The sequence below is a fragment of the Varanus komodoensis genome, unplaced genomic scaffold, assembly GCF_004798865.1.
Source record: "Varanus komodoensis strain SLA01 unplaced genomic scaffold, ASM479886v1 scaffold6_2, whole genome shotgun sequence".
Lineage (NCBI taxonomy): Eukaryota > Metazoa > Chordata > Lepidosauria > Squamata > Varanidae > Varanus > Varanus komodoensis.
Window position 1 is genome coordinate 2,858,057 of NW_025336346.1, and position 24,713 is coordinate 2,882,769.

Sequence of the window (24,713 nt, forward strand, 5' to 3'; positions counted from 1 at the left end):
CTTTGTTCTTTGTTTAGTATTTTCAAGTAACAGGTGGCAATGCATTTTAAAATCCATTTTCTTACAGGGAGAGATTATTGCATTGCATTTATATCCCACTTTTCTTCCTCTTGCAAGAAATCCAAGGCAGATTTTTTTTTTTTACATTTTGGCTATTTTTATTCTTCTTTAATTTATTATCCCTCTTCTTCCTGTCAACTCTCATATAAAACCTTCTATCCATCACATTTGGTGCAGTCTGCATTTGCTGACGCTATTCCCTGCACCTAACTGAGCAGGGGCTGACCTCTGTATTTTGTACTTGCTGAGCTGTTTTTATATATTTCCACAAGGGTACTCAAAAGCTAATTAATGTCAAACAGGACTGAATATATTCAATATACTTCATAATTATGAAAAAACAACCCTCAGTTAGTAGCTTATCCCCATTATTTATCTCATTCTGACTGGAAAAAAATCCTTATTTACTTTGGCAGTGTGGGTAAACTCAGCCCCAAAGGTCATGTTTTCTCTCAAGTTGCCTTGGACTCAGTGACTGCCAGTTCTGAAGCAAGGTTGACAAGCAATAAATCTTCTTTCAAGTCTTGACTGACTCCTTTAGCATACAGCAGCCAGTCTAAAACAGGATTCAAGGAACATGTAAACCCAAGTTCCACCTTTTTGTCTTGTGTTTGCCAAAAATTTAAAAACCTGTGACTTTTGCCCGGCCTTCCTTTCCATTTAAAGAGGAACTTCCTGTATGAATGTTTGGTAGGTACTATTTTTATTTATTTCTCCCATAAGTATTCACATGGCACTGGAAAGAATAAAATACAAACTCTTTAATAATCATCAACACACAAAGCCCCAGTACTTCCAGATTTCTTGTTACTCCCTGTGACCTGCTAGATTTCACAGTTCTCTCTTTCACCCAACTTTTTCACTAAAGCCTTCACAGATTTCCACTGAAAACAAACTTCTCATCTGAAACTTTATTTCATGTTCTCCTTTTTGTATTTATCGAACTTTCCCAGACTCTCCATTCTCTTCTCTTTTGTTGTGACTAAATAAAAGCAAAAGCTTCCTTTTTAGCCAAAACACCACTAACTTGATTGCAGAGCTCCAAATAAATATGCTTTGCCATAATGCCACTGTTGGCAGATGTGTGAGAATTCTCATCGGAGCCATGCAAGCTCTCACATGCTAGTGTCAGAATTACAGGCTTTCACGTGGCCACAGGAAATCTTAGGAAGGCGTTCCACAGTAGGAATATCCCACCCTCACCCTTCCTCTGACATTGTTTTTGAACAACACCGACCGACCGGACCTTAGGGCTGAACTTGGGTGGGCACAGACAGTATAACAGCACTTACTATGGCCAGCAATTTTCAAGCAAAAAACATGAATGGGAGATGTGCTGGAGGGGTACATGGGGCAAGGAGGAGAGATTTCCCTGCTTTACTGTTGTGACCTCCTGGGGATGCTGTGCTGTGCGGAGGGGGTTGTGGTTGCATATCCCAGGCTATTCGTGTCGTTACGTGCCATCGAGTCGTCGCCAATGTATGGCAAGCCTATGAATGAAAGCCCCCCGAATGCCTTGTCCATGACACTCCTGTTTCGCTGTTCTACATTCAAGGCTGTGGCTTCTTTTATGGAATCACCCCATCTTATATTTTGCCTTTTTCTTCTTCTGCTGCCTTCGACTTTCCCTGGCATGATTGTCTTCTCCAGTGACTCTAACCATCTCATGATGTATCCAAAGTATGACAGCCTCAGCTTTGCTGTTTCTGCTTCAAGGGAAAACTGGCTGGATTTGATTGAGGACCTGCTTGTTCATCTTTCCGTTGATCTGGGGTATTCACAAAGCTCTTCTCCAGCACCATGTTTCAGATGCGTCATTTTTCTTCCTGTCAGCTTTCTTCATTGTCCAGCTTTTGCAGCCATACTAGTAATTGGGAATACAGTGGTGTGCATGGCCTTGCCTAGGGCTCCAGTGAAACTTCCTTACACTTGATGATCTTTCCTGGGTCCTTCTTTGCTGCCCTTCCAAGTCTCAATTTTTAGTGCCCATAGAAGCAGCAAGCGAGAGAAAGAACTTCCTCTTTCACCTCACTCCTCCTAGGTGGGAGGGTGCAGGCCACTTCCATTCTTTGAAAGTGGGGCTGGGGAAGTGGCTCATGCAACCCCCTTCAAAGCAGGTTCAATGTAAAGGGAAGCTGACAGGCTGGTGAGAAGAAAGGGAAACCCCAAAGGAGCACGATAGCAGTGCCGATTCCAGTCACCCTCCAGAGCTGCTGTGGCTCATGGTGCTTGCTACAAGAAGGGCCAATTAGAACCTCTACCCCAGAAGAATAACAGGAAACAAACCCCAGAATGTTGAGACTCCGAGACAAGGTTTCCAAAATGAGCGTCTCTCGACTGTTGCAAAGGCCTCTAAATGGTGTATGCAGCAAGTGAAATGCCAAGCATTAAACTGGGAGCACTGGCACTGCTGTTGCCCTTAGAATTGGCCACTCAGGCCCCCTCCTTGATGCTAGAATAAAGGGGGTGAGTGGCTGTGGCAGCAAATGGAAGGCTGGTGCTTATTTAGTAGCATTAGCATGAAAAAGCAGCCAGCCCCAGGAAGAAAGGGGATTCCAGTGGAATGCAGAGAAAGAATGTGGGGCAATGGGCCGAATAGCATTTGCCTTTCTGCTATCAGAAGCAGCAAGCTCCCTTGGTTTGCTCAGTTCACTCTTAGAAAGCTCAAAGCCATGGAATCCACCCCTCTCGATACTGGCCTGTCTTAGGCTTCTCAGTCCTTCTACTGTCATAGCCAGATGGGGTAGTTGCCATGAATTAGATTAGGAATATGTGTGTGCATGCAAAAACATAGGCCTCTCTGTGATTCCCCTCACAAAAATAAAGTGACTTATGTTCTCCTCACGCTGAAACTAGAGGCTTATCACTTGCTCTCACAGAGACTAGGTTTGTTATGCAGACACTCATTCATCTGGCCTTGAGCAAAGAGAAATGGCTCAAGCAAGGCCTAGAGGAAGAATAAAGCGAAGCAATGCTATATGGTGCTTCTGCCTCGCGTTGTGTGACACCCACTTAGCAACTGCAGCCTGATCTAGCGCGGGAAGCTGACAGGCAGCCATGCACCCCGGCTCGAGGCCACACGACAGAAAAGGGGAGAAGGGGAGGCGCGTTCAGCTCGGACACGGCCAGGCCAGTCCCACCTGATGCTAAGGGAGGGGGTGGAGCTGCCAGCCGAGGCGGAGGGGAGGCCGGAGCAAATGCAGTGGGAAAGGCAGGCCTGCCGAGGGAAGCCACGCCCTCCTGTGGCTTATGAGTGGAGAACCTCCACCCGTAGCGCCTCTTTGCCTACTTGCCCCTCAGATACTCCTTGCCCATTTGCCACCCACCTGAAAACATTCTCCCAAGGACATAAGGAGAGCCCTGCTGGATCCAACTGGGGTCCAGCTAGTCCCGTAGTCCTTTCACACTGGCCAGCCAGCTGCTGAACCATGTCGTGATCTTGCCTTAAGGTAGCAACAGTTCTGTCTGATGCTATTTCCTTGTTGCATTTTGAATGTTTACCGCTTCTTTCCATCCTTCCCTGGGCAGCTAGGCCTGGGCAGCTCATAGTGCCCAGAAGGCTCTTAATTTGTCACCACTCTGGGTGTCTGTTTCCTCCAGTGGTGCAAGGACAGGAAGAGGCATCTAGGAAAAGGTGGCAGGAGGGGGAAAGGCGCCTCCTAGTCTGGATGGCGGGGGGCAGGATGATCTGTTCTGCGTGCTCCTAACCAGAAATGAATGAAGTTGTCTGCTATAAGATAAGAAGATGAGACCGAGGGTCCGTCAGGTCCTGCGTTTAATTCAACCAGCCGCCCACAAGAAACCCAGCATGAGTGCCACAGCACCCCCGGCCATGTTCCTCCGCACACCAGGAAATGCCCAGTACATAGCACACTGCCTCCGAGAGTGGAGGCAGCATGCAGCCATGAGAACTAGTCTCTGCTGATCCTGTCCTTCAGCAGGCTTTGTCTGTGCAATGGGGAAGATGGCTTGTATAGGGCTGGCCCAATGCACTTGGGTGTGGGAGGCAAGGACCAAGACGGTGCAGTGCAACTCTCGGGGCACTCCCCCCTTCGCAAGCCAGCCAGACTGCCAGCGGCCCTCAGTGGTGCACAGTGGCACTGGGCCAGCAGCCTCTGCTGCAGCCGCAGGCAAGCCGAGGGGGCACAGGGAGGCAGCGCAGCTCAGCCTCCCAGCCTGCAGCTCTTGGCTGCCACCTCCTGCCTGAGGCAACTGCTTTGCTTGCCCTGATGGCGGCGGGGGCTGGCCCTGCCTCGGCACCACGCCCCCCTCCCTCTCCTGCCTGCCTCGGTTTCTGCTGCACCCACCCTCCTCACACATACTCCACATCCAGGGGGTTCTCCTCTTTCTCTGCCACAGACAAGGCAAGGCACCCATCCTTCGAGCAGGAATAACTGGCTGCCAGGGGCTGCCAGCAGCTGATCAGTCCGGAATGGCAGCCCTGGTCAGACTCCAGGCTCAGGGCTAGCCTGCTTTTCCAGGGGAAGGTTGCTTAAGAGAGAGAATGCCTGTGACTCCTTTTGAGTCTGCCCCTTAGGGCAGAAGCCCAGCAGGCATATATTTTCTGGCTTTCACTTGAGGAGTGGCAACCTACATTCAGGACTTTTTCTTGGGCGGTTTTATCAGGGCTGCATTCCAGTTTTCTGTGGTTGCACCATCATCACCTTCTGGATGCCAAAAGTTACGAAAGTTACGGGGCTGGGGCAGTGATGGTGGAGTTTCTCGAGGAAGACTGCAAGTGCGGGCAGGTTTAACCCTGTCCTCCTGGTGCTCCATCATCCTGCTCTGAAGGAAGGGGATGTGCACTTAAATGGGAATAAAGGAGGTACAGTGTACCTTCAAACTTCTAGAAGCATGTGATTCTGAACAATGTTCTCTGGGCAGTCAAAGATATTTCCCTCTAACAAGGCAAGCCAATAGGACCTTAAAACCCCTGGGAAGAGCCCTCACTTGCATGTACGCACCTTCGGCAGGAGAACTCAAGGATTTAGTAGTCTTTCAGACTGCCTGAGAAGCACCAATTGGGCTACTCGAATTAGAGGTCTACAAGCAACAACCAGGGGTTGTATTCATACTGGATTTAAAAAATTACTTTCAAGAATATGGATTTGGCACTTATTTGAAGCACTAATGCTAAATACAGGATGGGGCAGAAACTGTTCGGGGTGTCTCAGAAGAGCACCCCTTTCCTGACCCACGATTCACGGGGACACAAGCCCAAAGCTATTTCCATAACTTGTAAACAGTGAAAATATATTTGTGCATCTAGATAAGGTATTCAGTGAATGACAATCAAAAAGGAAATAATTGTGTACTCTACACTGGCAGTATTAGTATAAGCAAAATTAAACATAACAACCTGCCCAAGCACTTATGATAAATGCTAGTGATCTCTGTGTTATACATCAACAGTGCAAATATTAAATTAGATACAGGATCTGCCTTCCACAAAGCTTCCGGAAGGAGCTTTCCAGTTTTATTTATTTATTTATTTAAAACTTTTGTGCCCCATTCTATACATAAAAGTCTCAGGACAGTTCAACACCAAAGGCACAGCTTAATATCTATGATAAACGCCCAACTAAAATAAAAAATAAATAAATCTTTAAAAACAATGGGAAATTAAAAAGGTTTGGCCTGGCGCTGAAAAAAACAAAGTGTCAGGGCCAGGTGCACCTCTCTGGGGAACATGTTCCACAGCTGGGTGCTACTGCAGAGAAGGCCCTTCTCTGGGTAGCCACTCTCCTAATCTCTTTCAAAGAGGGCTCCTGAAGAAGGGCCTCTGATCCAGATCTGAAGGGAAGGGCAGGAACATAGGGAAGGAGACACTCCTTCAGACACAAGAGGGCTTTCTGCCTGATTTTGGGGGTCCCTCCCCCCACGGCACAATTCAGACCATTCAGTAGGATCTCCTGGCTTTCCATATAGTATTTTTAGGAGACTGGAGAGGTTGCTGTGGGATGGAGCAGGCAGAGAAGTCCACTTCCTGCCAGTTCAGTTGAACCTCTATGGAACCCATCATATGATAGATCTCACTGGACTATTATGATGCACTGGAGAAGTAAACATAGTAACCTAAAAACCCCATAAAAGCTCAGTTCAAGTTCCAGTTGGCATCAACTCTTTACTCCTTCACACACCAACTGAAAACTTATCTTTTACGTAACTACTTTGGTGGGTGAGCTGCTTGGTCTAATGTTTTAATGGTTCTTGTTTTGTTGCTGCTACACTATGATTTTATTGCCAGATATTCTTATTATGTGTACTTTTATCTACCTTAATTAAGATCATTTTAAATGGTCTAATATATCAATTGTTTAGGTTTATGTCCCTTTTTATTTCATTTAAACTTATTTTGATTTATTTTCCTTACTTTTCCTTTATTGTTTATTTTTATTAGTTGATTTTAATCTTATTTTTGGTTTGGTTTTATATCATGATTTGTTAATGTATGATGAATAACTGAATTGTACTGTTGTAATTTTTGATAAAATGCTGTTTATTATCTTGTGTACCACATATAGAGCCTACAGTTAATGGAGCAGCACACAAGCCCAATAAATAAATAAAATAGTTATAGTTCCACCTTCTTCCACGCACATGAATTGCCTTATTTTATACCCAGTTTTCCTGCAGGTAGCTCAAGATGGCATACATGATTCTCCTGCTGCTCATTTCATCAGTTCAGCAATCCTGTGAAGTAGCAACTGGCCCAAGGCCACCAGCTTAATTTGATGGCTGAGCAGGGATTTGAACTTCCTCAGTCCTCGTCAGGCATACTAGCCTGTCTACACTGCACTGGCTGTCTTCCTCAGAGTAGGCCTTGAGTCTCATCTAGCTCAGTGCCTTCCATTTCTGCTGCTGGGTGTTTTCATCTCTGCTGAATGAGGAAGGAGGTGTGATATCAGGCATTAGGTTCCACTGATCCTGTGTATGTATAAGGATGTGGTAAACGTTTGCCAGAGTTAAGCATTACTCTTCATCTATTTTTCATGCAGTGACTGCTCATTAGTGAACTTTCTGTGAGTTAACTGGTCTTGTGAATGCCACGAGCCATCTAAAGCGCAATATGTCACGGTGGAAGGGAAGGGGAGAATTGTTACTTACTGGCTGAGGAGGACCTCCCTGCCCCTTGATGTCAGGGAGAAACATTAACCATGTCGCTTCTTCGTTGGCTGTTCTTGGTTGCAAATTATTCTGAGATCCTTTGCTATCTCTTTATGCAAGTAAAAAGTAGGGGAGCGGGGAGGAACTGAGTTTGTCTTCTCTCCCCTTCTTGGACTATTCAATTTAGGGTCTCAGATGCAGTGTCCCTACAGCATCTCAGGAAGGGACCTTTTCCCTGGTACTTTCAGTTCAAGTCTTTCTGCAATAGGACCATTTGCTTCCCTCTGACCTTTCTGCATCTCTGTGCAAACCATTCACCAGGAGCTGGAAACCTGTGATCCTTCAGTTACTGTTCAATGCAAAATAAGTGCTGGCCAACATGCCAAACTGCCCACGATGATTGGAGTTGTAATCTCGCATCTGGAAGCTCGCACATTCCCCACTCCTACAGTTCATGATCTGCTCCACAGATGCAAAAGATTCTATCATCCTCTATGTAGTCAGTAAGTTGTGCAACAAGCCATGCCCTTATCTCAAAACCGAATTCCATGGCTACTTGCTTTGTCTTCTTTGATTCTGAAACCCACAAAATATTTTTGGTCATGCTTAAGATTCTTTAATCACTGTTCCACCTTTCAGAGTTTGCATGTTTCTGCTCATCCGCAGCACAGCTCCGGGTAGGGTAAAGATTCTAATTCATGTTAGTGTTTATGAGCATTGAATCTAATTAATGTAGATCCATGAATCCATTATAAAATGTATGGATTTGGGAATGAGAGCACGGCCTGGCTGTTTCTTGGATAGCATTTAAATATTTTTAGCATTCATACTGCATGTCCAAACACTTCACATGGGTGTTAAGACATTTTCTTAAAAGAAAATGGTACTTTTGAAATGGTTCTCCTCTGGAATTTGGTATGGCCTCAAACAAAGGCAGACTCTGTCTAGTCCCTCTTTCTAGTTGTTATTGAGAACAAATCTGAGGTGGAACTTGACAGCACAAAGCATATTCCAGACTCAGGGAGAAGGAACCGTGCAATCGGTGTGACAAAAGCGAGAATAAAACAGGGGAAATGTTTTCTGTTGCAGTGTCTTGAATATATGGAAATGTGTGGAAAAGCCCTGAGAGACCGTGAAAGACTTCATTAAAAAAAGTGCAGGGGGTGGAGACACACATGCCTGGCCCTGGGAAAAGATTTAGGAGCAAAGAAGAGATGGCACTGGGCCACACTTAGCCCAGGCTGCTGCTGGATCAGCAGGCTGCTGGAGCACAGCCTGGGGAAATGCAATACGCGTGCTGGCCAAGGTGTGCTTGGGTGGCAGGCTGGGACAGCCAGTCGCAGCAAGGGCCCGCACCAGCAGCGTGGAAGTCATTGCCCGGGTGGGCCACCCTGCTCGGGAGCCATGGTGGAGCCGAATTGCTGGCTCCTTTGTGGCACTAGAGGGTGCTCTCCTCCTGGATGGAGAAGAGCAGCGGGGCATTCCCTCCCTCGAGTCAACAGCCGTGCCCCTCGTGCAGCTGACGTTTGGACAGGGATTCACGAGGGAATGCTGCTCCCGTTTCTCTAAAGCTGGCAGTGCAGAAGTCCTGCAGTCCTGATTGTCAAGCAAAGAAAAACAGGTCAACCCCCATCCTCGCCCCTCAGGTTTGAAGAGGGGCTGGTAGACCTCCTCAGGCAAGGTGAGCAATGGCAGAACTGCCCCACAGGGGCATAGGGCAGCAACGCTTGGGAGGAAAACCTTGGTCATTTGACCCATGAAGCTCCGGTCCACAGCTCCTGTTAGGCATTCTCTGGCACACCCTTCCCTTCCCTGGCACCCTCCTGGCATCCTGAACTGCAAGACCCAGGAATCCTAGCCTAGTTCAGGCTGCTGGGAATGGAACTGAAAAGCATCTGAAGAACACCAGGTTGGGGAAGGGGCAAGATGCTTTTTGGCTTGGTTATCCAACTCTTAGCTGTATTTTTAAGAATTGAACAATGAGAACAAATTCAGTAAGGACCTGTCCTGGATCCCAGACACTTTGCGGCCCCTTCATCAGGCTCTGGGTGGCAACTGACTGAGCATGTCAAAGAGCAAAGACAGGGAAGCAACTGGGAAGTGGTTCCTTCCGCCTTCCCTCTATTTGGAGGAGGCAAAATTTCTCCCAAGCCTGAGCTTAACAAGCAAAGGAAGGCACATATTATGGGCTGCCACACACACATTCCTGCTGCTCTTGTGGTTTCCGCTGGCTCACTATTTTCTTGGCTCTGGCGAGTGATGTTGCGGAGCAGTGGAGACATCCCACCCCGGAGCCTGCTGTGCTCCTCTGCGCAAGGACTTCAAGGGCGTGCTTGCCTTTGTGGACAAGGCGCAGCATGCTCCAAATGTGTGATCTGGGAGCTTTATTTGGAGTAGCAGGCCTAGAGCTGCTCTAGTTCACGTAAAAGGGCAAAAGAAGAATACACATGACAACCACATGTAAGGGTTGAGTGTGGATTATCATTAAATCCTGGATGGCTGATGAAACATGGGTTATCTTGTTGTCTAAACCTACCAAAGATAGCAAACCATGGGGAACTTATAAAGTTCTCAATCCAGCAGGAAACCATGGAATCTTTTTGTGGGTTGTTGATGATTAGCAAGCCATCACTTATTAGTGAAGCATACCCAGGTTTCAAGCAACAACCCACTCAGCCCTTGAGTCAGACCTATTGCACTGTGTGAACCCAGTCACCGATTAGAGTTTCTCAATCCTTGGCTCGCTATCTCCCAGGAAGCAGAGACCCACCACATACCCATGATCAACACCCAAGCAATATCCAAAATAAACCAGACTTCCAAATAGAAGCATCTCCTTTCAGGAACCATTCCTGTGCAATGGCGAGGGATAGTTTAAAGAAGCGGCATTCATTTTCATCACTTGTGCCAAATTCTCAAGGCAGCAGCAGTGGGATGATCGTTACCCCACCAATAAAATAAATATTCACTCAAAGATTTTTGTTTTGATAAACTCTTGTCCTGGGTACATACAGCCCAGCCTGTGGAGGAGAGAGCAGGCTGGAAAAGATTCTGCTCAGTTACAAAGCAGGCTCGGGCTGCAGCACTTCCATGCTGAGTGATCCTAGAGAGGAGGGCTGCCTGCCATTCAGGGAAAAGAGCTTGGCCTTTGCCAAAAGCAGGACAAGGCCAGCTGGGGCTGGTGGACCACTGGCCCAGCTCAGGGTGAGGCAGTTCCCTATGACCTTAACACAATACTCAGTCACAAAGGACAGCAGGAGGAGGTTGAGGAGACAAGGGGAAGGAGCAGTAACTGTGCTGTGGCTCAGCCGTTTTGTTCCTGCTCCGTCCCTCAGCCCACAACTCTGCTGCTTCCCACCACAGACGCAGCCCTGTTCACCTAGTTGCAGCCCTGCTGAGACTGGATGTCAGAAAGCTTCAAAATTGCAGGCTCGGTATTTCAGACCTCACTCCAAGAAGGCTTGCTACAGAGGCCCACCCAGCCTTTTCGGAGATCATGAAGCCAGTATCGACCGAGAAGCTTGCAGCCAAAGAAAAGAAGACACCCATGAACATGCCTCTGTTGAGAAAAAGAACATAGCAGCAGAAGGCCAAAGGCATTTTAAGGCTCCCGTGTGGAAAGAGGCGTGAAAGCAGTGGGTGAGAAGGGGCCGATTCCCTTCCACTACCCTGACCCTCTCCCGGTGAAACCTGGCCATGAGAGAGGGAGGGGGAGAGGCTCAAGCATGACAGCTCCTGTCGTCTACCGTGGCCACAGCTTGGCTTTGGTAGGCGAGTCTCACTGACTTCATGACAAGGAGCAGAAAGACGGGACAAGGAGATGGCTCTGTGCTGCTCCGGAAGAGCTGGTGAGGAGAGCTGAAGCCCAGCCTGGCAGATGGCATCATCTGTACTGAACTGCAGAGGGAGCGGAGGTGGCAGGTGCCCTCCATTGCACGTGGTCTCCAATTTCGGGTCACATGGGAGATGGGAAGAGGCAAGGCCTTGCCGGGCATAGGGGGTGGGGGTGATCTCGACTAGACGCTGCTGCTGGGATTCTCACTGGAGAGCCAAAGAGGAAGAGCCACTCATGGATGGGGCACAATACACAGCCAGCCAAAACTCTTTGGAGGTCTCGCTCACAGCTGAGTCTCCTTAAAGACCAAAGCAACGGGAAGCAGCAGCAACGAGCTGACTCCCAACACACAATGCAAGACACTCGTCCGCTTTCTCCGTGTATCTTTTAATGTTGAGGTAAAACTTTTTGGTTTTCCCTTAACAGAAGCAGGGCTCCAGCTCAGCACCAGCCACGTGTGGATGGAGCCTGGCGTTCCCACCGCCCCCCGGCCTGCTCTTCTCCACCAGGCAATTCAGAAAATGTGTCCCCCAGCCCACTCCGCTGCTCAGCGCTTGCTCCTCTCCAGGGCAGTACCTGCAGGCTGAGCAGCTCTCCCCTCCTGCTCTACCACCTATCCTACGGAGACAAGTTTCAGCAGCATTTTTCCTTACTACAGCAGCTCCGCCAGACCCACCATGCTCCTCCCTAGACCTGTGCCCAGGACTCCAGCTGCAGCACCGTGGCTCATCTCTCCTTCCAACGGGAGAGCCACGCACACCCTCCCCAGTCCTGGCAGCCAAGATCCAGGGCTCCCCAAAAAGAAATGCTGGATGTGGGTATTCCGCCCCTTTGCCCCTGCCCTTTCCTGTACCCACGCCCCACCCTCCAGTCCAGCCCTTTAGGCAGCTGTTCCAAGGCACCATTTCAGCTCCTGGGTTGGAGGAACTTTGAGACGGACCAAGTTCAAGGGTGGCAGGGAAACGGCAGGCCAGGCCAGGCCTCTGGCCAACTGGAAGGTGGCCCTCTTTTCCAGGAGTCCTTCTGTCTGTGAGCAGAAATACTCTCGGTAGGGAGAAGGGTCCCCCTGCCTCTTGAAGGGTCAGTGGCACAGGTGGGAGAGAGGTAGGACAGTCTCTTAAATAATAGGTCTGCTACATCACTGCTAAATAAAGATACAAAGAAAACAAAACACCAAGAGGCTGACGGCTCCTGCTTCTCTTTCGCTGCCTATTGCACCCTCTCTCCCACTCTCTCGCAGCCACACAGATTCCAGTTAGAAGCAGCCTAGTGCAAACAGGCCAGAAGAGAGAGAGTTATCAGCAACTGGAGGCCCAGGGTACAGGAGAGGCAGGGTCCACCGCCTGGGGGGTTCAGCGGCACCTCGCATCCTTCGCCGTACCACCCCTGGTAGCAGTGGCACTGGAAGTTCTTCTCCAGGAAGGCCTTGTCACTGTGAGACAACTTCCCCCGGGGCATGAGCAGGGGCTTGCCCTCGTTGCGGTAGATCTGGAAGCTGGCTGGGTTGAGATGCAGGAACACGTTGGCATCGCTGTCCTGGCGCACGCAACGCCCGTGGCTATTGCACAGAGTCTGGCTGCAGAGCTTGGCTGCGGTCGTCACGTTGATGATATAGTGGCCGAGGTCCCCCTCTATGTAGTTTTTAATCGTCTGGCAGGTTTCCTGCAGGGGGGAGGATGGACAATGAGCCACAGCTCCCAGGAGGCGGAAGAGCAGGCCCAGCGGCTCAAGGGCCAGACTATTTATGCATGTATTTATGTATCTATTAATTAAAAGCTTTTCTATCCCGTCCCCTACAGAACGTCTCGGGACGGCTTACAATAAATAAGAGAACAGAACAGCTCCACAGCAGCCCCATACTAGCAGGTATGGGGTGAAAGTGGGCTGCGAAAAGGCCCCCCGCTATCATTTTGCACCAGGACTCCAATGAGCATGAGTGAAACAGTTGATGGGAAATATCAGTTAAAAAAGAGAATATGAAGGAGGGAAGGAGGGAGGGAGAGCCACTCTCTACAGTTCAGGTTCTTGGTGAATGAGGGCCCAAAAGCCTAGCCCTGCGCATTGTTACTTAGAGGACGATTGCTCTGATTTCAGTGAGACTTGCTTCCAGATTAGTATAGACAGAATTTCTGCCTTTGTCAGTATTGTTCTATTTTCTATTCAGCAATGGAGACTTGACTTAGCACGTTTCTATCACACCCTTCATCCAAAATAGTGCCCAGAGTGGCAAATGTGCAGGGCTCCTAGGTGGTCCCCCACTCAGACACTGTCCAGACCCAGCTGGATCATGCTTCCAGCTGGGTCGGGTAATTACTGCAGGCTGCCAGAGATGGAAGCGCCAACCCTTTGCTAGCCCTGACTGCTACTTCACATATTCACGGGGAGTTTGGAAGAACGGCTCTCCATCATCCCAGCTTCTGCCGCAGCTCTGCTCAAGATCACAGGCAGGAGGAGGACTGTTGAGGGCAGCCTTTGAGGGCAAACAAAAGGCAGTGCCGGCTGCTTGACAGCGCTTCCATTCTCCTCCAGCTCCTTGGAGTAAGCTAGTTCTTCCCTAGCACAGAAGGATCTTGCACAGCAGAAATCTGGAGATAGCTCAGCGTGGTGTCCCTGCAGGTGGCCCCTGCAGCTCCACATCACTTCCTCAAACATGGGCAAAGAAAGGAGGAGTTGGCCACTCTAGAGGCTTGCCAAGGTTGATTTTGCTTGAAAGCCCATTTTTACTGAACATTTGTTTTGCGTGGCCAGTGGAGGTGGGCTAGTGGAGTGGCCCCAGATGACCTGAGGATGCACACCTTTGGACTGGAGCCTACGTAGCCTCTGCCTCCCATATTAAACTCCAAGCTGCTTCTGGCCATGGTACTCGGTGGATACAACAAGGGATTATCTGTGTTGTGAATGCTCTGTACTCGTGGCATGAGCGTCATAATGGCAACCAGCTCAATCCCATCCTGGAAGGGCCAATGAGACCCCTGTTGGGACTTAAACCCCCTTGAGCAAACCGATCAGCTTTCAAGGAGGAGAATCTTTGTGGCTCTCTGAGTGAAAAGCAATTAAGAGTCAAATCCCAAAAAGCTATTAAGAGTCTTCCGTCAGCACCCGCCAGCATGGTCAAAGGATCAACTGGAGGGACACAGGCTGGGGAAGGCTGCTGAGACCGGGGGTCACGTCCAGTGTCTTTGTCCACACACCTCTCGCCATCCTTTCCTAGCCATATCACAAGACTGATTGTCTTGCCCACTCTCAAATCCCCTACAAGGATCTTCTCACTCTTAGACAAAACAAACTGGAAGAGAGCACCCCAAGAGGGTTTCCGGCTGAAGCAGACAAGACCCAACAAGCTCCTGAGGGGAGGGAGAGCAGTGCACGTCTAAACAATCCCTGGGAAAACAAGCCCACTCCAGGCTTGTCTGTGCATGAGGCTATGCCGAGCGGGGAAGGGTGGGGGCAGGAGTCATACATACCCGGCTTCCAGTGTTTTCCGACTCTGCCCAGAAGATAGCTCCAGCTGCCCCTAGGGCAGCACTCTCCCCAATGGTGGAGATCAAGTCCATCTGGAAGGAAACATCCAAGCAGATCCCCAGTTATCACCGATGCACGACATCAAGAAATTAGGAAAATATCCTGCAGCTTGGGAGGGCTCTAAGCCAGCCGTCTCCAACTTGACGCTCTTGGGCAGTTGTGGAAAGCTGAGATAAACCTTTCCTACTGCTGAACTACCACTGTTCCTTAAAAGGGAAGGGGAAAATACATTTAACACTGATGTCAGCCTTAAAGTGCAACAGAAAGCTCCAACTCACTATTCTGTTCCCAGAAAGGAAGCCACATTCGTCTTTGGCAGCAAAAAAACTTATTTATTCTGGCATAAGTTTTGGGGACACTCTTCACGTCATCAGATGCAACAAGTATGTCTGATAAAGTGGGTGTTATCCATGAAAGCTTATCCCAGAATATCTGTTCATCTTTATGGTGCCACAGGCTCTTTGTTGTTTTCATTTCCAGCCATGTATTGCCAGGCAGAAGCAATATGTCCTTCAGACCGGCCAAGCAAAAGCAGGCAAAAGCCTTACCTGCCAGCCTATGGGTTGGAGCTCCTTCATGACCCTGCAGGAAGTAAGACTTTTGTTTCCTGTATAGGGACATTCCTACAGGGTGGCACAACATTGCTCAACTACAGTGATAAAGAAAGGATGGCAAGTACGCTGTACTTGGAGATGCAGAATCAACCTCGCCCAGTGCCTTCCAGATGTCTTAGACCACAGCTCCCATCATCCCCAGCCGGCATGCACAACAGTCAACAGGTTGGTCCACATGACTAAAGAGATGCTTGCATGCTCATTGCACGGCATGTTGGTGAATTCTGAACAGTAGCCTCCAGCAATCTGCAGCGCAGCATCTGCTTTCTGGGAGCCTGGGGGGGAAACACAGCCTGCCCACCCTGCACATTGCAGTCACCTTATACCACCCTCCCTCCCACAACCTGATACCCTGTTCGATGGGTTAGACAGGGGTCCTCAAACTTTCCCACCGGGGGGCCAGTCGAAAGCCGCCGGTGCTGGGCACGGGCCGGAAAGGTGGGGCCGGCGGTGCGCGCAGGTCGGTGCGGGCGGGGGCTGTGCGCGTGGGTGAGCACGCTGGGGGGGGGTGGCGGGGCACGCGGCGAGGTGAGGTGCAGGCGGGTGGGTGCGCCTGGCGAGGGGAGGCAAGGCGGGGCGGGCATGCGCCGTGAGGCAGGCACACGAGGCAGCGGCTTGCTCGCTTGGAGATCATTTTCTCTGAGCAAGCAAACCGCTGCCTCCCCGCACGCGGGGCGAGGTGGGCGGTGGCGGGCGCGCACATGGATGTGGGCACACGCGCGGCGGGTCCAAATGGGCATGGCGGGCCAGATAATCTGGCCCCCGGGCCTTAGTTTGAGGACCCATGGGTTATCCTGCAATTCCCATCATTCTCAGCTGACTAGGAACTATGGGACTTGCAACCCGACATATCTGGGTAGCACTGGGTTGGCTGAGCCTGGCGCAGGCATTCCATGGGACGCAATCCTGTGCTGGGGCTGGCATTTGGCCTTCTTGAGGAAAGCCCCGCATTCTGCCAGGACAGAGCAGGAAGGGTGTGGACAGGCTGCCCTCAATGAACAAAGCAGCAGAGCTGCTGACAAGAATTAGAGGCTTGGCGGCAGCCTGGAAACAAGGAAGGTCGGAATCAAAGAGGTCTTTTTTCCCTCCCGGAGGAAGACCTTTGCTGGGTGGTTTCAGGAGAAGGACGGGGTGGGCGCCCACCTCTCTACTTTCCCTCTTCCCTTTAGCTGGCCTTTGTTCTCCACTCTGCCCTCTGGGCAGGCTGAGCAGCAGCCGTTCTGGCCCTGCCAGCTCTGGGCCGGCCACCTGGTGAGGTGGTTAGGCCGGGCCAGAGAGCTGCTTTCGCTCCCAAGGAGGGGGGCGGGTTGCTGGCTCTTCCTAGTGCCTCAGTGCAGAGACTGTGTGCTTAAGCGCACCCAGAAGCCACAAGACACTTCAGAGATCGCACTGCTTTCTCGAAACTTAACTATGGTTTTGTGGCAAGGCCACACCATTTGTCAAGATGGGGGCGGAAGGGCCTGCTGAGGGCAGCATCAGAAGTGACCAGTATCCAGGAGTGCCCGGCTCTCATCTGGAGAGAGCCTGGGGCTTGACAGTGAGATGAGACGCTTGATCCACTGTGAAAGAAAAAAGAGGCAAGCTCCATACAGGGCATAGTCAGCCAGTGTGGTGTTGCGCTGAGGAGTGCAGGACTGGGACTCAGGAGATCTGGGTTCCAGTTCCTGCTCAGCCATGGACCTCACTGGGTGACTTTGGGCCAATTGCAAACTCTCAGCCCATCCTACCTCACAGGGTTGTTGTGGAGATAAGATTGAGAAGAGGAGAAATATGTACATCCAAGTTTCTCGGAAGGAAAGAAGGCAGAGTATAAACATAAGAAATAAATAGACAGAAAAAGACGTAGAAAATAAAATGCCCAATTTGTATTGTCCATCTACAATTCTATGGGATGACCTGCATGTTTAGTTGGTACTGCACCACAAAAGGGATATAGTGCAAAATGGGAAACCACAGAGAAGTGGGCAAGTGGAGCAAACAAGGGGCTGCAGCAACTCCTCTATGAGGAAAAGCTACAAAGTTTAGGCTCTTTAATTTAGAAAATGCGTTAGTTCTTTAGCTGTAAAAATGTGGTTTTAAATTTTGTACTGTAATGCCATGATATTTTATTATTGTTTTATTCTACCCTGTACTGATTACTGTGCTTCACTGCTCAGAGAGTTTCAGGTACTGGGCAGTGTAGAAATTAAATGAAGAAATAGAAAAGGCAAGAAAATAGAGATGATAGATGCACAAAATTATGCATGGTTTGGAGGAAGCAGAGAGAGCCATTTTTCTACTTCTCTGTGATATCTGAAGCTGAATGATGGGAGATTCAGGACAGATAAAGGGAAGCACTTCTTCACACAGTGCATAGTTTAACTACAGAATTCATTTCCACAGGATGTATTGCTGTCCACCAGTCTGGATGGTTTTAAAAGGGAACTGGGTAAATTCATGGAGGAGAAGGCTGTCCATGGCTACTAGTCCACATGACTATGTGCAGCCTCCAGTATCAAAGGCAGCTGCTGGTTTGTCTTGCAGCATCTTACAAGACAGTCATCTTGGGAGACCTCTGGCCCACCAGCTATGCTCTACTTGCGAGGAAGCTCAGCTGGCCCACTGCTACCAAGCCTTTGATGTGCTTCCACAAAGACTATTTTGCCCTTTAGCCAAATTTAGGTTCCTGCCCCTGTACTGCTATTTCACTTACAATGACTAGGTTCAGACAATACAATGATCCACACTCAAGGGCTGAACATGAGCTGAAGGTGGCTTGTTGTTGTTGTTGCTGTACCCCCCCTTTTTAAACAGAACATAAATACAATTGAAATACAAATATATATTCTTCAAAATATATCAATAATATTAGCATCTAAAGTGACAATAAACACAGTGCACCCACTCCCCAAGAGACCAGTTGGTATTTCACTTCATATATTGTAACAATAAACAGTATATAATGTACTTTAATTATACCCATATCCCCTCCAAAAATTCATATATTCTTGATTAGGCTTACAGCCTTTCCCTTCCATCAATACTGCTTTTACTAAATCTTTCTGTATTTTATTATATTTATTTACTTTTATTATCCCTTTTTTGATTTTTATTTCTGTTGTCAACTTATCATTAACAACCATATTCCAAGGTGGTTTGTTGTTGAACCATAGCCTGCTGTGTTGTTTGAACCCAACTATGCTAACAAGCCATGGCTTGTTAACCATGAACAACCCATGAAGACAACCTATGCTTCATTGTTGAGCTGTCCACTGTGAATTCTTCACCATGCTTTGTTATCTTGTCCCGGTTCAGACAATACAATATCCCATGGCTCAACAACAATCCACACTCAACCCATACGAACCTTTCTGAATGTGGGTAATCATGTTGACTGAACTCAGTCACTGCTTACTTTCACAGCGATCATTTGTTAACCTGCATGACTTCCAAGCAGCAAAATAAAAACCTCCATTCACTCAATTCATGGGAAAAACTATCCACATACAGAGGAAGAGCTCCATTTGAGGCCCCACCACTCACACTGCCTATTGTGTTTTTTTTTTTCCCCAGAATGCTCAACGGTGAAGCTGCTCTTCCTTTTCATTAGAGGATGAACACAAAACTAAAGCAAACATGGATGAACAAGAGATTGTACTTTCCTCTGCTTTCCAAAAGGGAGGGAGGGAGGGAGGGAGGGAGGGAAGAATGGTAGGGTGCCAAATCAAGCAAAAGGATGTTTTAACTGTTGAAAGCTGACTGCCCAGCAAATGTAGGCAATTGTGGCCCTTCAGAAGTTTTGGTCAATAAATTCCACCATAATCAAATTCCAGCATAATCAATGGTGAGGGATATTGTGGCCCTCCAATTGTTTTGATCTACAAGTTGCCCAGCCCTTCTCCAGTTTAAATTTAATTTTTTGTTTACAGCACTTTTCCCCATCACCCTCATGTACACCAAGGAAAGACAGAAAACAGTCCAGTTCTAATCCAATATGCAGCTCAGGGATCTCAGAAATGTGCAGATCATTAAAACAGAAAGAAATCTGCCCCTAGGCCTTCGACAGCCTTTTCTCAGAAGCACAGAAAGGACAGACAGGTTATGATATTACTTTTATGTCCCATATTGCATCTCTCCTGCCAGAAATGGCATGCGCTTGACCACCACCCACAGTACATGCATGTACAGTCACAGCTTTCCCAGAAAGGTCTTTCTCCAGGTTTGGAAGGAGCTCTGGAAGTTTCCCTACACTGACTCAGAAAATTGGTCCATTTGACCAAACTTTGTATTGGTCCGCACAAAAAAGCAGCAGCTTTCCAGGGTTTCAGACCAAAAGAGTTTGATCCATCCCTGGGCAAGGGTTGAACCCTTCCGCATGTAAAGCGCATGGCGTCGTAATACACTGCAGCCCCCTTCTGAATGTTAAGGCAGAAGAAAGAAGGCGGGTCATTTATGCTTTAGGCACCATCCCCACCATCAGACTTGGGGAGGCATCTGTTCTACCTTGCAGTGTTAGCAAGCGTCAGGCCCTAACTTGGGAAAGTGCAGAGGCAACACGGCTTGCCTTTCAGTGCACGTTTACACCCTGAAAGGCTGGCATGGCATCCTATGCCAGGGTGTCACAGAGGATGACTCTGAAGCATATGTGCTCTTCCATCCGCATAACCTGGGCCACCCAAACAGTTCCCCTTACTGTGCCTCAGCAAACCACAGCAAGTCCACCAACAGGAACACTTTGGAGCATCGTTGCTCGTGTGTTTGTGTATTCAGCAATACCAACTGGATGAACCCAGGGGCTCTCTCCCTAGCATTTAGGAAAGCCCTTAGGAAATGTGCCAGGCTAATTATTCTGAATGAACTACAAGTGAGTTAATGACACCACTTTCTCATGGCCAGACCCTGATAAGACACACAGAAGCAGCTGGCTCCTTCACCTCCCCCACCCCGCCACAAGACCTCCTAGAATTTTAGGATGCCCATCGTATCTGTTTTAGGCCCTAAATCAAGGTATTGATTTGTCCTACCCACCTCCCCCCTTTGGACAGCAAACTGGGGCATGTATTAAGACCCTGTCTTTGGCTTGGGCATCACAAACTGAGCAGGTCTGCCCTACAGATGCCATTTTAAGTAGACCAGGTATACACCCCAGTTCCTGGATAGCTGCTCCCAATTCCTGCACGAAGGACTTGCACGCTTACCTGGCTTAAGACAGCCTGTTTGCGGAGATAGGTTGGCCTCGTGTAGACAAAGATAGGGAGCATGTACTTGTCGTGATGCTGCTGGGAGATGCGAAGAGCCTCCTTTACCCGAGAGCGCACAAACCTGTGCCCATTCGTGGTGTTGGCCAATATGTCCTCCAGGTAGATGGACGGGTAGAGGGCAGTGCTCTCCTTCCAGAGCCAGGACAGGTAGTCGTTGCGTGTCTTCTCGACATCAGGACACTCACCCGTATAGCTTTCCTGGTTCTTGCTGTAGTCACGGTTATAGCAGTCTGGAAAGAGGTAGTAGCCCCACAGTTGCTGGGGACGGAAGTTTTTGGCGTGCCGCAGGGTCTCCTTCATGAATTCCGACGCTGATGTCTCAAATTCATACTGAGCCGCCTTTTTCACTTGGGCCTCTGGCAATCCAGGGCGCCGGGTCAGCACGAGCTGACAAGAAGCATTGCGGTAGATGTCTTTCGGCACCCAGTTCCGGATCCAGATGGGTCTCCACTCTTCCCAGTCAATGATGGCCAGCCCCTCCTTGGTTTCAGAGCGGATGTATTTCTTGATGCCTCCACACAAGTGGGCCAGATGCTGCTTCAGGCTACTGTTCTGTGGGACGCCTCCATTCACAGCCACTTTCTGCTCATCATAATATGGATAGAGGCCCAGGCGCTCCCTATAGAAAATGGTCACATCCTGGTCCACATAGCCCTCGTTGGGCGAGGCATGCACATCAAAAACACTGAAATCCAGCTGGACCTTGAAGCGAGGCTCACAGTCCTGGGTTGGCACATTCCAGGCCACCATGAAGGGCTGCCGGGTGAAGATGGGGGTAAAAGCGGGCTTACTGTACTGCCCTGGGGCACCAGCCGCAACCAGAAACAGGAGCCATGTTGCTGCCAGCACAGTGCTTGCCTGCATCCTCTCCAAGCTGTCTGAGGACGAGACAATAGCAAATCGCAAAGAGAACAAGGCCTGCAAAGAAGGAGAAGAAAGGGGAAGGGACGAGATAAGTGCTGCTTATACTAGAACAAGGGGGAAACACCGTGCTGCTCAGACCACAGATGCTTGTTCTGGTCAGTAGTACAGACTAATGCTAACAATTTCCACTACTTCTTCAATGAATCCCTCAATCAGGATAGGACCTCTCATTTCCTATCAGCAACAAGCTTCAGTCTTTATTGTACTCAAAAATTGGGTTGGAGAGAGGAAGAAACTGGAATTCCTGGTTTGTAGCTCAGAAAGATGCCCAGAGAGTGAATGAGAGAGTGATCAGACCACTGACTTAAACTAATATACATAACAGTTATGGTAGTTCTAAAAAAAATAATAATGAGTGCTTATGTTACCATTTGGAACCCCAAAATCTCTTCACTAGGATATCCCAACAGACAAGGTCTCTCTCTTTTTCCAACAGTGGCATCAATTTCCAAAGCTCTGCTCTAGCAACCTGCAGTTACTCATCTTTTTACAAGCCGGAGGCTCAGAATAGTATGCAAAGACAAAGCTTTGCAAAAGCATAACAAGCACTAGCAAAGAAGCTGCAGGGAGCAGCAGAGATGAATCCTTTTCCCTGGAGCTTCAAGCGATTCTGTATGCAGTGACACGTGTCTGGAAAACCAGCATGTTTATTTAGCAGCCTGTCAGCATTAAAGACTTCCTATAAAGGCAGTAATTTTGAAAGACACCACACACACCCCTTCTTGCTTTTTCACTGTTGAAGGTCCCTTCAGCAGTATAACCCTAGATTAAGTCATGCTCAGGGAGAGAAGGCTATTACACAAACTTCAGATTCCACAGACGCTCCTTTGGCTTCAGCAGGTAAATGGGGAAGTAAACAGAAATGATGTTAAACCATCCCAAACCCGCCTGAGGAAGCTTTTCATTAAGAAAGCCACACAGCAGAGAGAGCCTCAGTGCTGACTCCAGGAGAGATCATTTTGACAGGCCTGCCTGTCACTGCCCCAAGCCTTGAGCCATTGTAGAGAATGTACAGTAAGATGGTTCTTTGCATAAATCAGAGAAACAATAGACAGCCAGCTGTTTTAAAAACTGCCTGCCTTGAACTGCAGTAAGATTTTCCCCCAAGTAACAAAGCACCGAACTCCAGTTTTGCTTATGGAGGAAATCATCCTTTGTTCTAAAACTTCATATTCTCTGGCATGGTTCTTAAAGAAGTGTATCTGCATGTTGTGTTGGGTTTAATTGTTTTCACAGAAAACATTCCGGGGGAAAATGTTTTTGAAATGAAAAAGAAATGAAAAAGGAAGAAGCCCCTATCAAGTAACATTTCAGAGGAAGAAGTGGGGAGGAAATGTGGATGTCAGCAATTGCAGAACTGGCAATTGCAGAACTGTCCACACAAGGCTACTCTTAAGGACAATTACAGGAACAACCAGAAAACACTGCAGCAGGTAGCAGCAGGGCCGGCTGGGGAAAGATCGCCGAAGAACCGGAGAGGAGCCCTGAAGGGTCGGACCACGCGTCCAGCATGCGGCTCACTCAGCGGCCGGCAGCCACGGGAAAGCCACAAGCGGGGCACGAGTGCAGGCGCCCCCTCCCGCCCGCGCTCTCCAGCGACCGGGCTGCATCGGGCACACTGCCTCTGCCGCCGGAGGGAGCCCAGCGCCAGCAGGACCGACAGCCGCCGACAGCCTTCTGCTCCCGGAACGGCGGTCCTCCAAATGGGAACGGAGAAAAGCGACGGGCTGACTCAGGCCGGGTCAGCAGGGCAGCGAGCCGCGCTCTTCCATGTGCTGGGACAAATACCGATTCCAGCATCCCGAGTGCTCCTGAGCAAACACGAATCCTTCCAGCGCGGAAGCCTCCCGCACGAAACAAGCCGCCGGAGCCCGCGGTGCTCGGCCAAGCTGCAAAGCAGAATCCTCGCCGCAAAATATTCAAGCGGTGCCCGAAGGAAGGGGCCGGGGGGGAAATAAGTTCAAGAAGGAGGTATTTACTTTCCATCCGCTGGCTCGGCTTCCTCGAAGGGCATTTCACCAACTAGGAGGCTTGCCAAACCAAGCAGGGAAAGGGATCTTCAGTACAGCGGGAAACTTCGGCTTGCACGGATGCGCTAGAAGACTCGAGGAAGACACCGTTCCGCGCAAGGAACCACGTTAGAAGTACTTTAGGAAAACCCACCCTGAGCACGCACACACGCACGCACGCCCGGGCTCCCCTCTCCTTCCCGATCGCTTTCTCAACTTCAGGCGCTTCTTGCCAGTCAAACTCTCCTCCAGCCCGGAGTAATTCGAGGCAGCTTCTCCATCTTTCTTTCCTCCTCCTTGTTTGAACAGCCCTACAAGAATTAAAACCACGCCGGAGTTTTCTCTGCAACAACTCACCTGGATTCGTAATCACCCTCCTTGCCAGCTTAAGTACAGTATCCTCCCGGGCACAGAGCAGTTCCTTCTTAAAGGGCACATGAGCCCAGTACCACCCACCCTCTTCTCCGGCTACTCAGCTTTTCCTTTAAAAGATTCGAGTGAGAGACGGTCCGACAGGGGGGGCCGTGAGCCCGCAAGGAAGAAGGTCAGCCGATCCGACTTTGAGTACAGTCTTTCAACTGAGAAAGAGCCTGAGAAGCGACGTATTTTTAAACGTTGATTTTTAACGTTCGTTTGCAAATGCTGCCATGGTCTCCCAAGAGAAGCCCGGTCCAGCCGGATCTGGATGGTCTCCCCCGCCTACAGGAACGATTTGGTACAATCCAGCTGTTTTTTTGTACGCCAAGTGTGGCTTGCCTCTTAAAGAAACACAAACATATTTAGCAGTCTGAGAGAATGGAATGTAATATGGTACAGGCAAGATGCCAACAAGTTCGCGGATTCAGTACAGCAAAGCCTGCTGCAATCGCCCCCGCCCCAGCTTGTGCAGCAAGAGGCGATATGTGGGGTAGAGGGATGCGGACTTCCAACTACCACAGCTATTCTTAGCATGGGATGCGCATAACTTTTCCTTAAACCAGAAATTGCAATGTCTGGTTTCTGCCCTGTAACTCATTTTCAGTGCAGGAACCCAGCACTGTGCAGAGTGCAGACAGGGTGCACAATATGTCTGCACTGAGGAGGCAGAGGTACTAGATCAGGGTGACAATCGGAATTTTTAGTGAGCACCTGCACACACATGCAAATGCTTTGGAGCACTTGGAATAATTTGCATCTATTATCTTAATAGCAACCCTGTAAAACAGCCTTTCCCAATCTTGGATCCCCAAATGTTGTTGGATGTTCCCATCTTCCCCTGGCCATGCCGGATGATCGGAGCTGCAGTTCCAGGTTTGGAGAAAACTGCTGTGAAGTACATTGTCTCAATTTTGCAGATGAATGACTGGGTTCAGAGAACAGCATAATCCATAGTCAAGGGTGGAGTATGGGTTAAATGAGGCTT

The 24,713-nt window shown here is 49.1% G+C and overlaps 1 protein-coding gene and 1 long non-coding RNA gene across 2 annotated transcripts in view; one reads left to right on the plus strand and one right to left on the minus strand.

Moving 5' to 3' along the window:
* LOC123034164 overlaps nucleotides 1–18,862 on the plus strand; it is a 31,187-nt gene extending 12,325 nt beyond the window's left edge. Inside the window, exons 2-3 of the long non-coding RNA XR_006416702.1 lie at nucleotides 15,140–15,303; nucleotides 18,691–18,862. This is a non-coding gene — a long non-coding RNA (uncharacterized LOC123034164). The remainder of the gene's footprint in view (nucleotides 1–15,139; nucleotides 15,304–18,690) is intronic.
* On the minus strand, nucleotides 11,371–23,781 carry HYAL2 (hyaluronidase 2). The gene is made up of 4 exons (XM_044451322.1): nucleotides 23,669–23,781; nucleotides 20,316–21,296; nucleotides 14,467–14,556; nucleotides 11,371–12,664 (listed from the first exon to the last, which is right to left on the minus strand). Exons 2-4 carry the CDS (start codon nucleotides 21,240–21,242, stop codon nucleotides 12,269–12,271), a joined length of 1,413 nt encoding a protein of 470 aa, XP_044307257.1. The 5' UTR covers nucleotides 21,243–21,296; nucleotides 23,669–23,781; the 3' UTR covers nucleotides 11,371–12,268.
* Nucleotides 23,782–24,713: the final 932 nt, after the last annotated feature.

Coding starts and splice junctions, on each gene's coding strand:
- HYAL2 (XM_044451322.1), bottom strand. CDS start 21,242: ATGCAGGCAAGCACTGTGCTGGCAGCAACATGGCTCCTGTTTCTGGTT. Junction 14,557..20,315: donor AACAGGCTGTCTTAAGCCAG/GTAAGCGTGCAA, acceptor GTTTCCTTCCAG/ATGGACTTGATCTCCACCAT. Junction 12,665..14,466: donor CGGAAAACACTGGAAGCCGG/GTATGTATGACT, acceptor TCCCCCCTGCAG/GAAACCTGCCAGACGATTAA.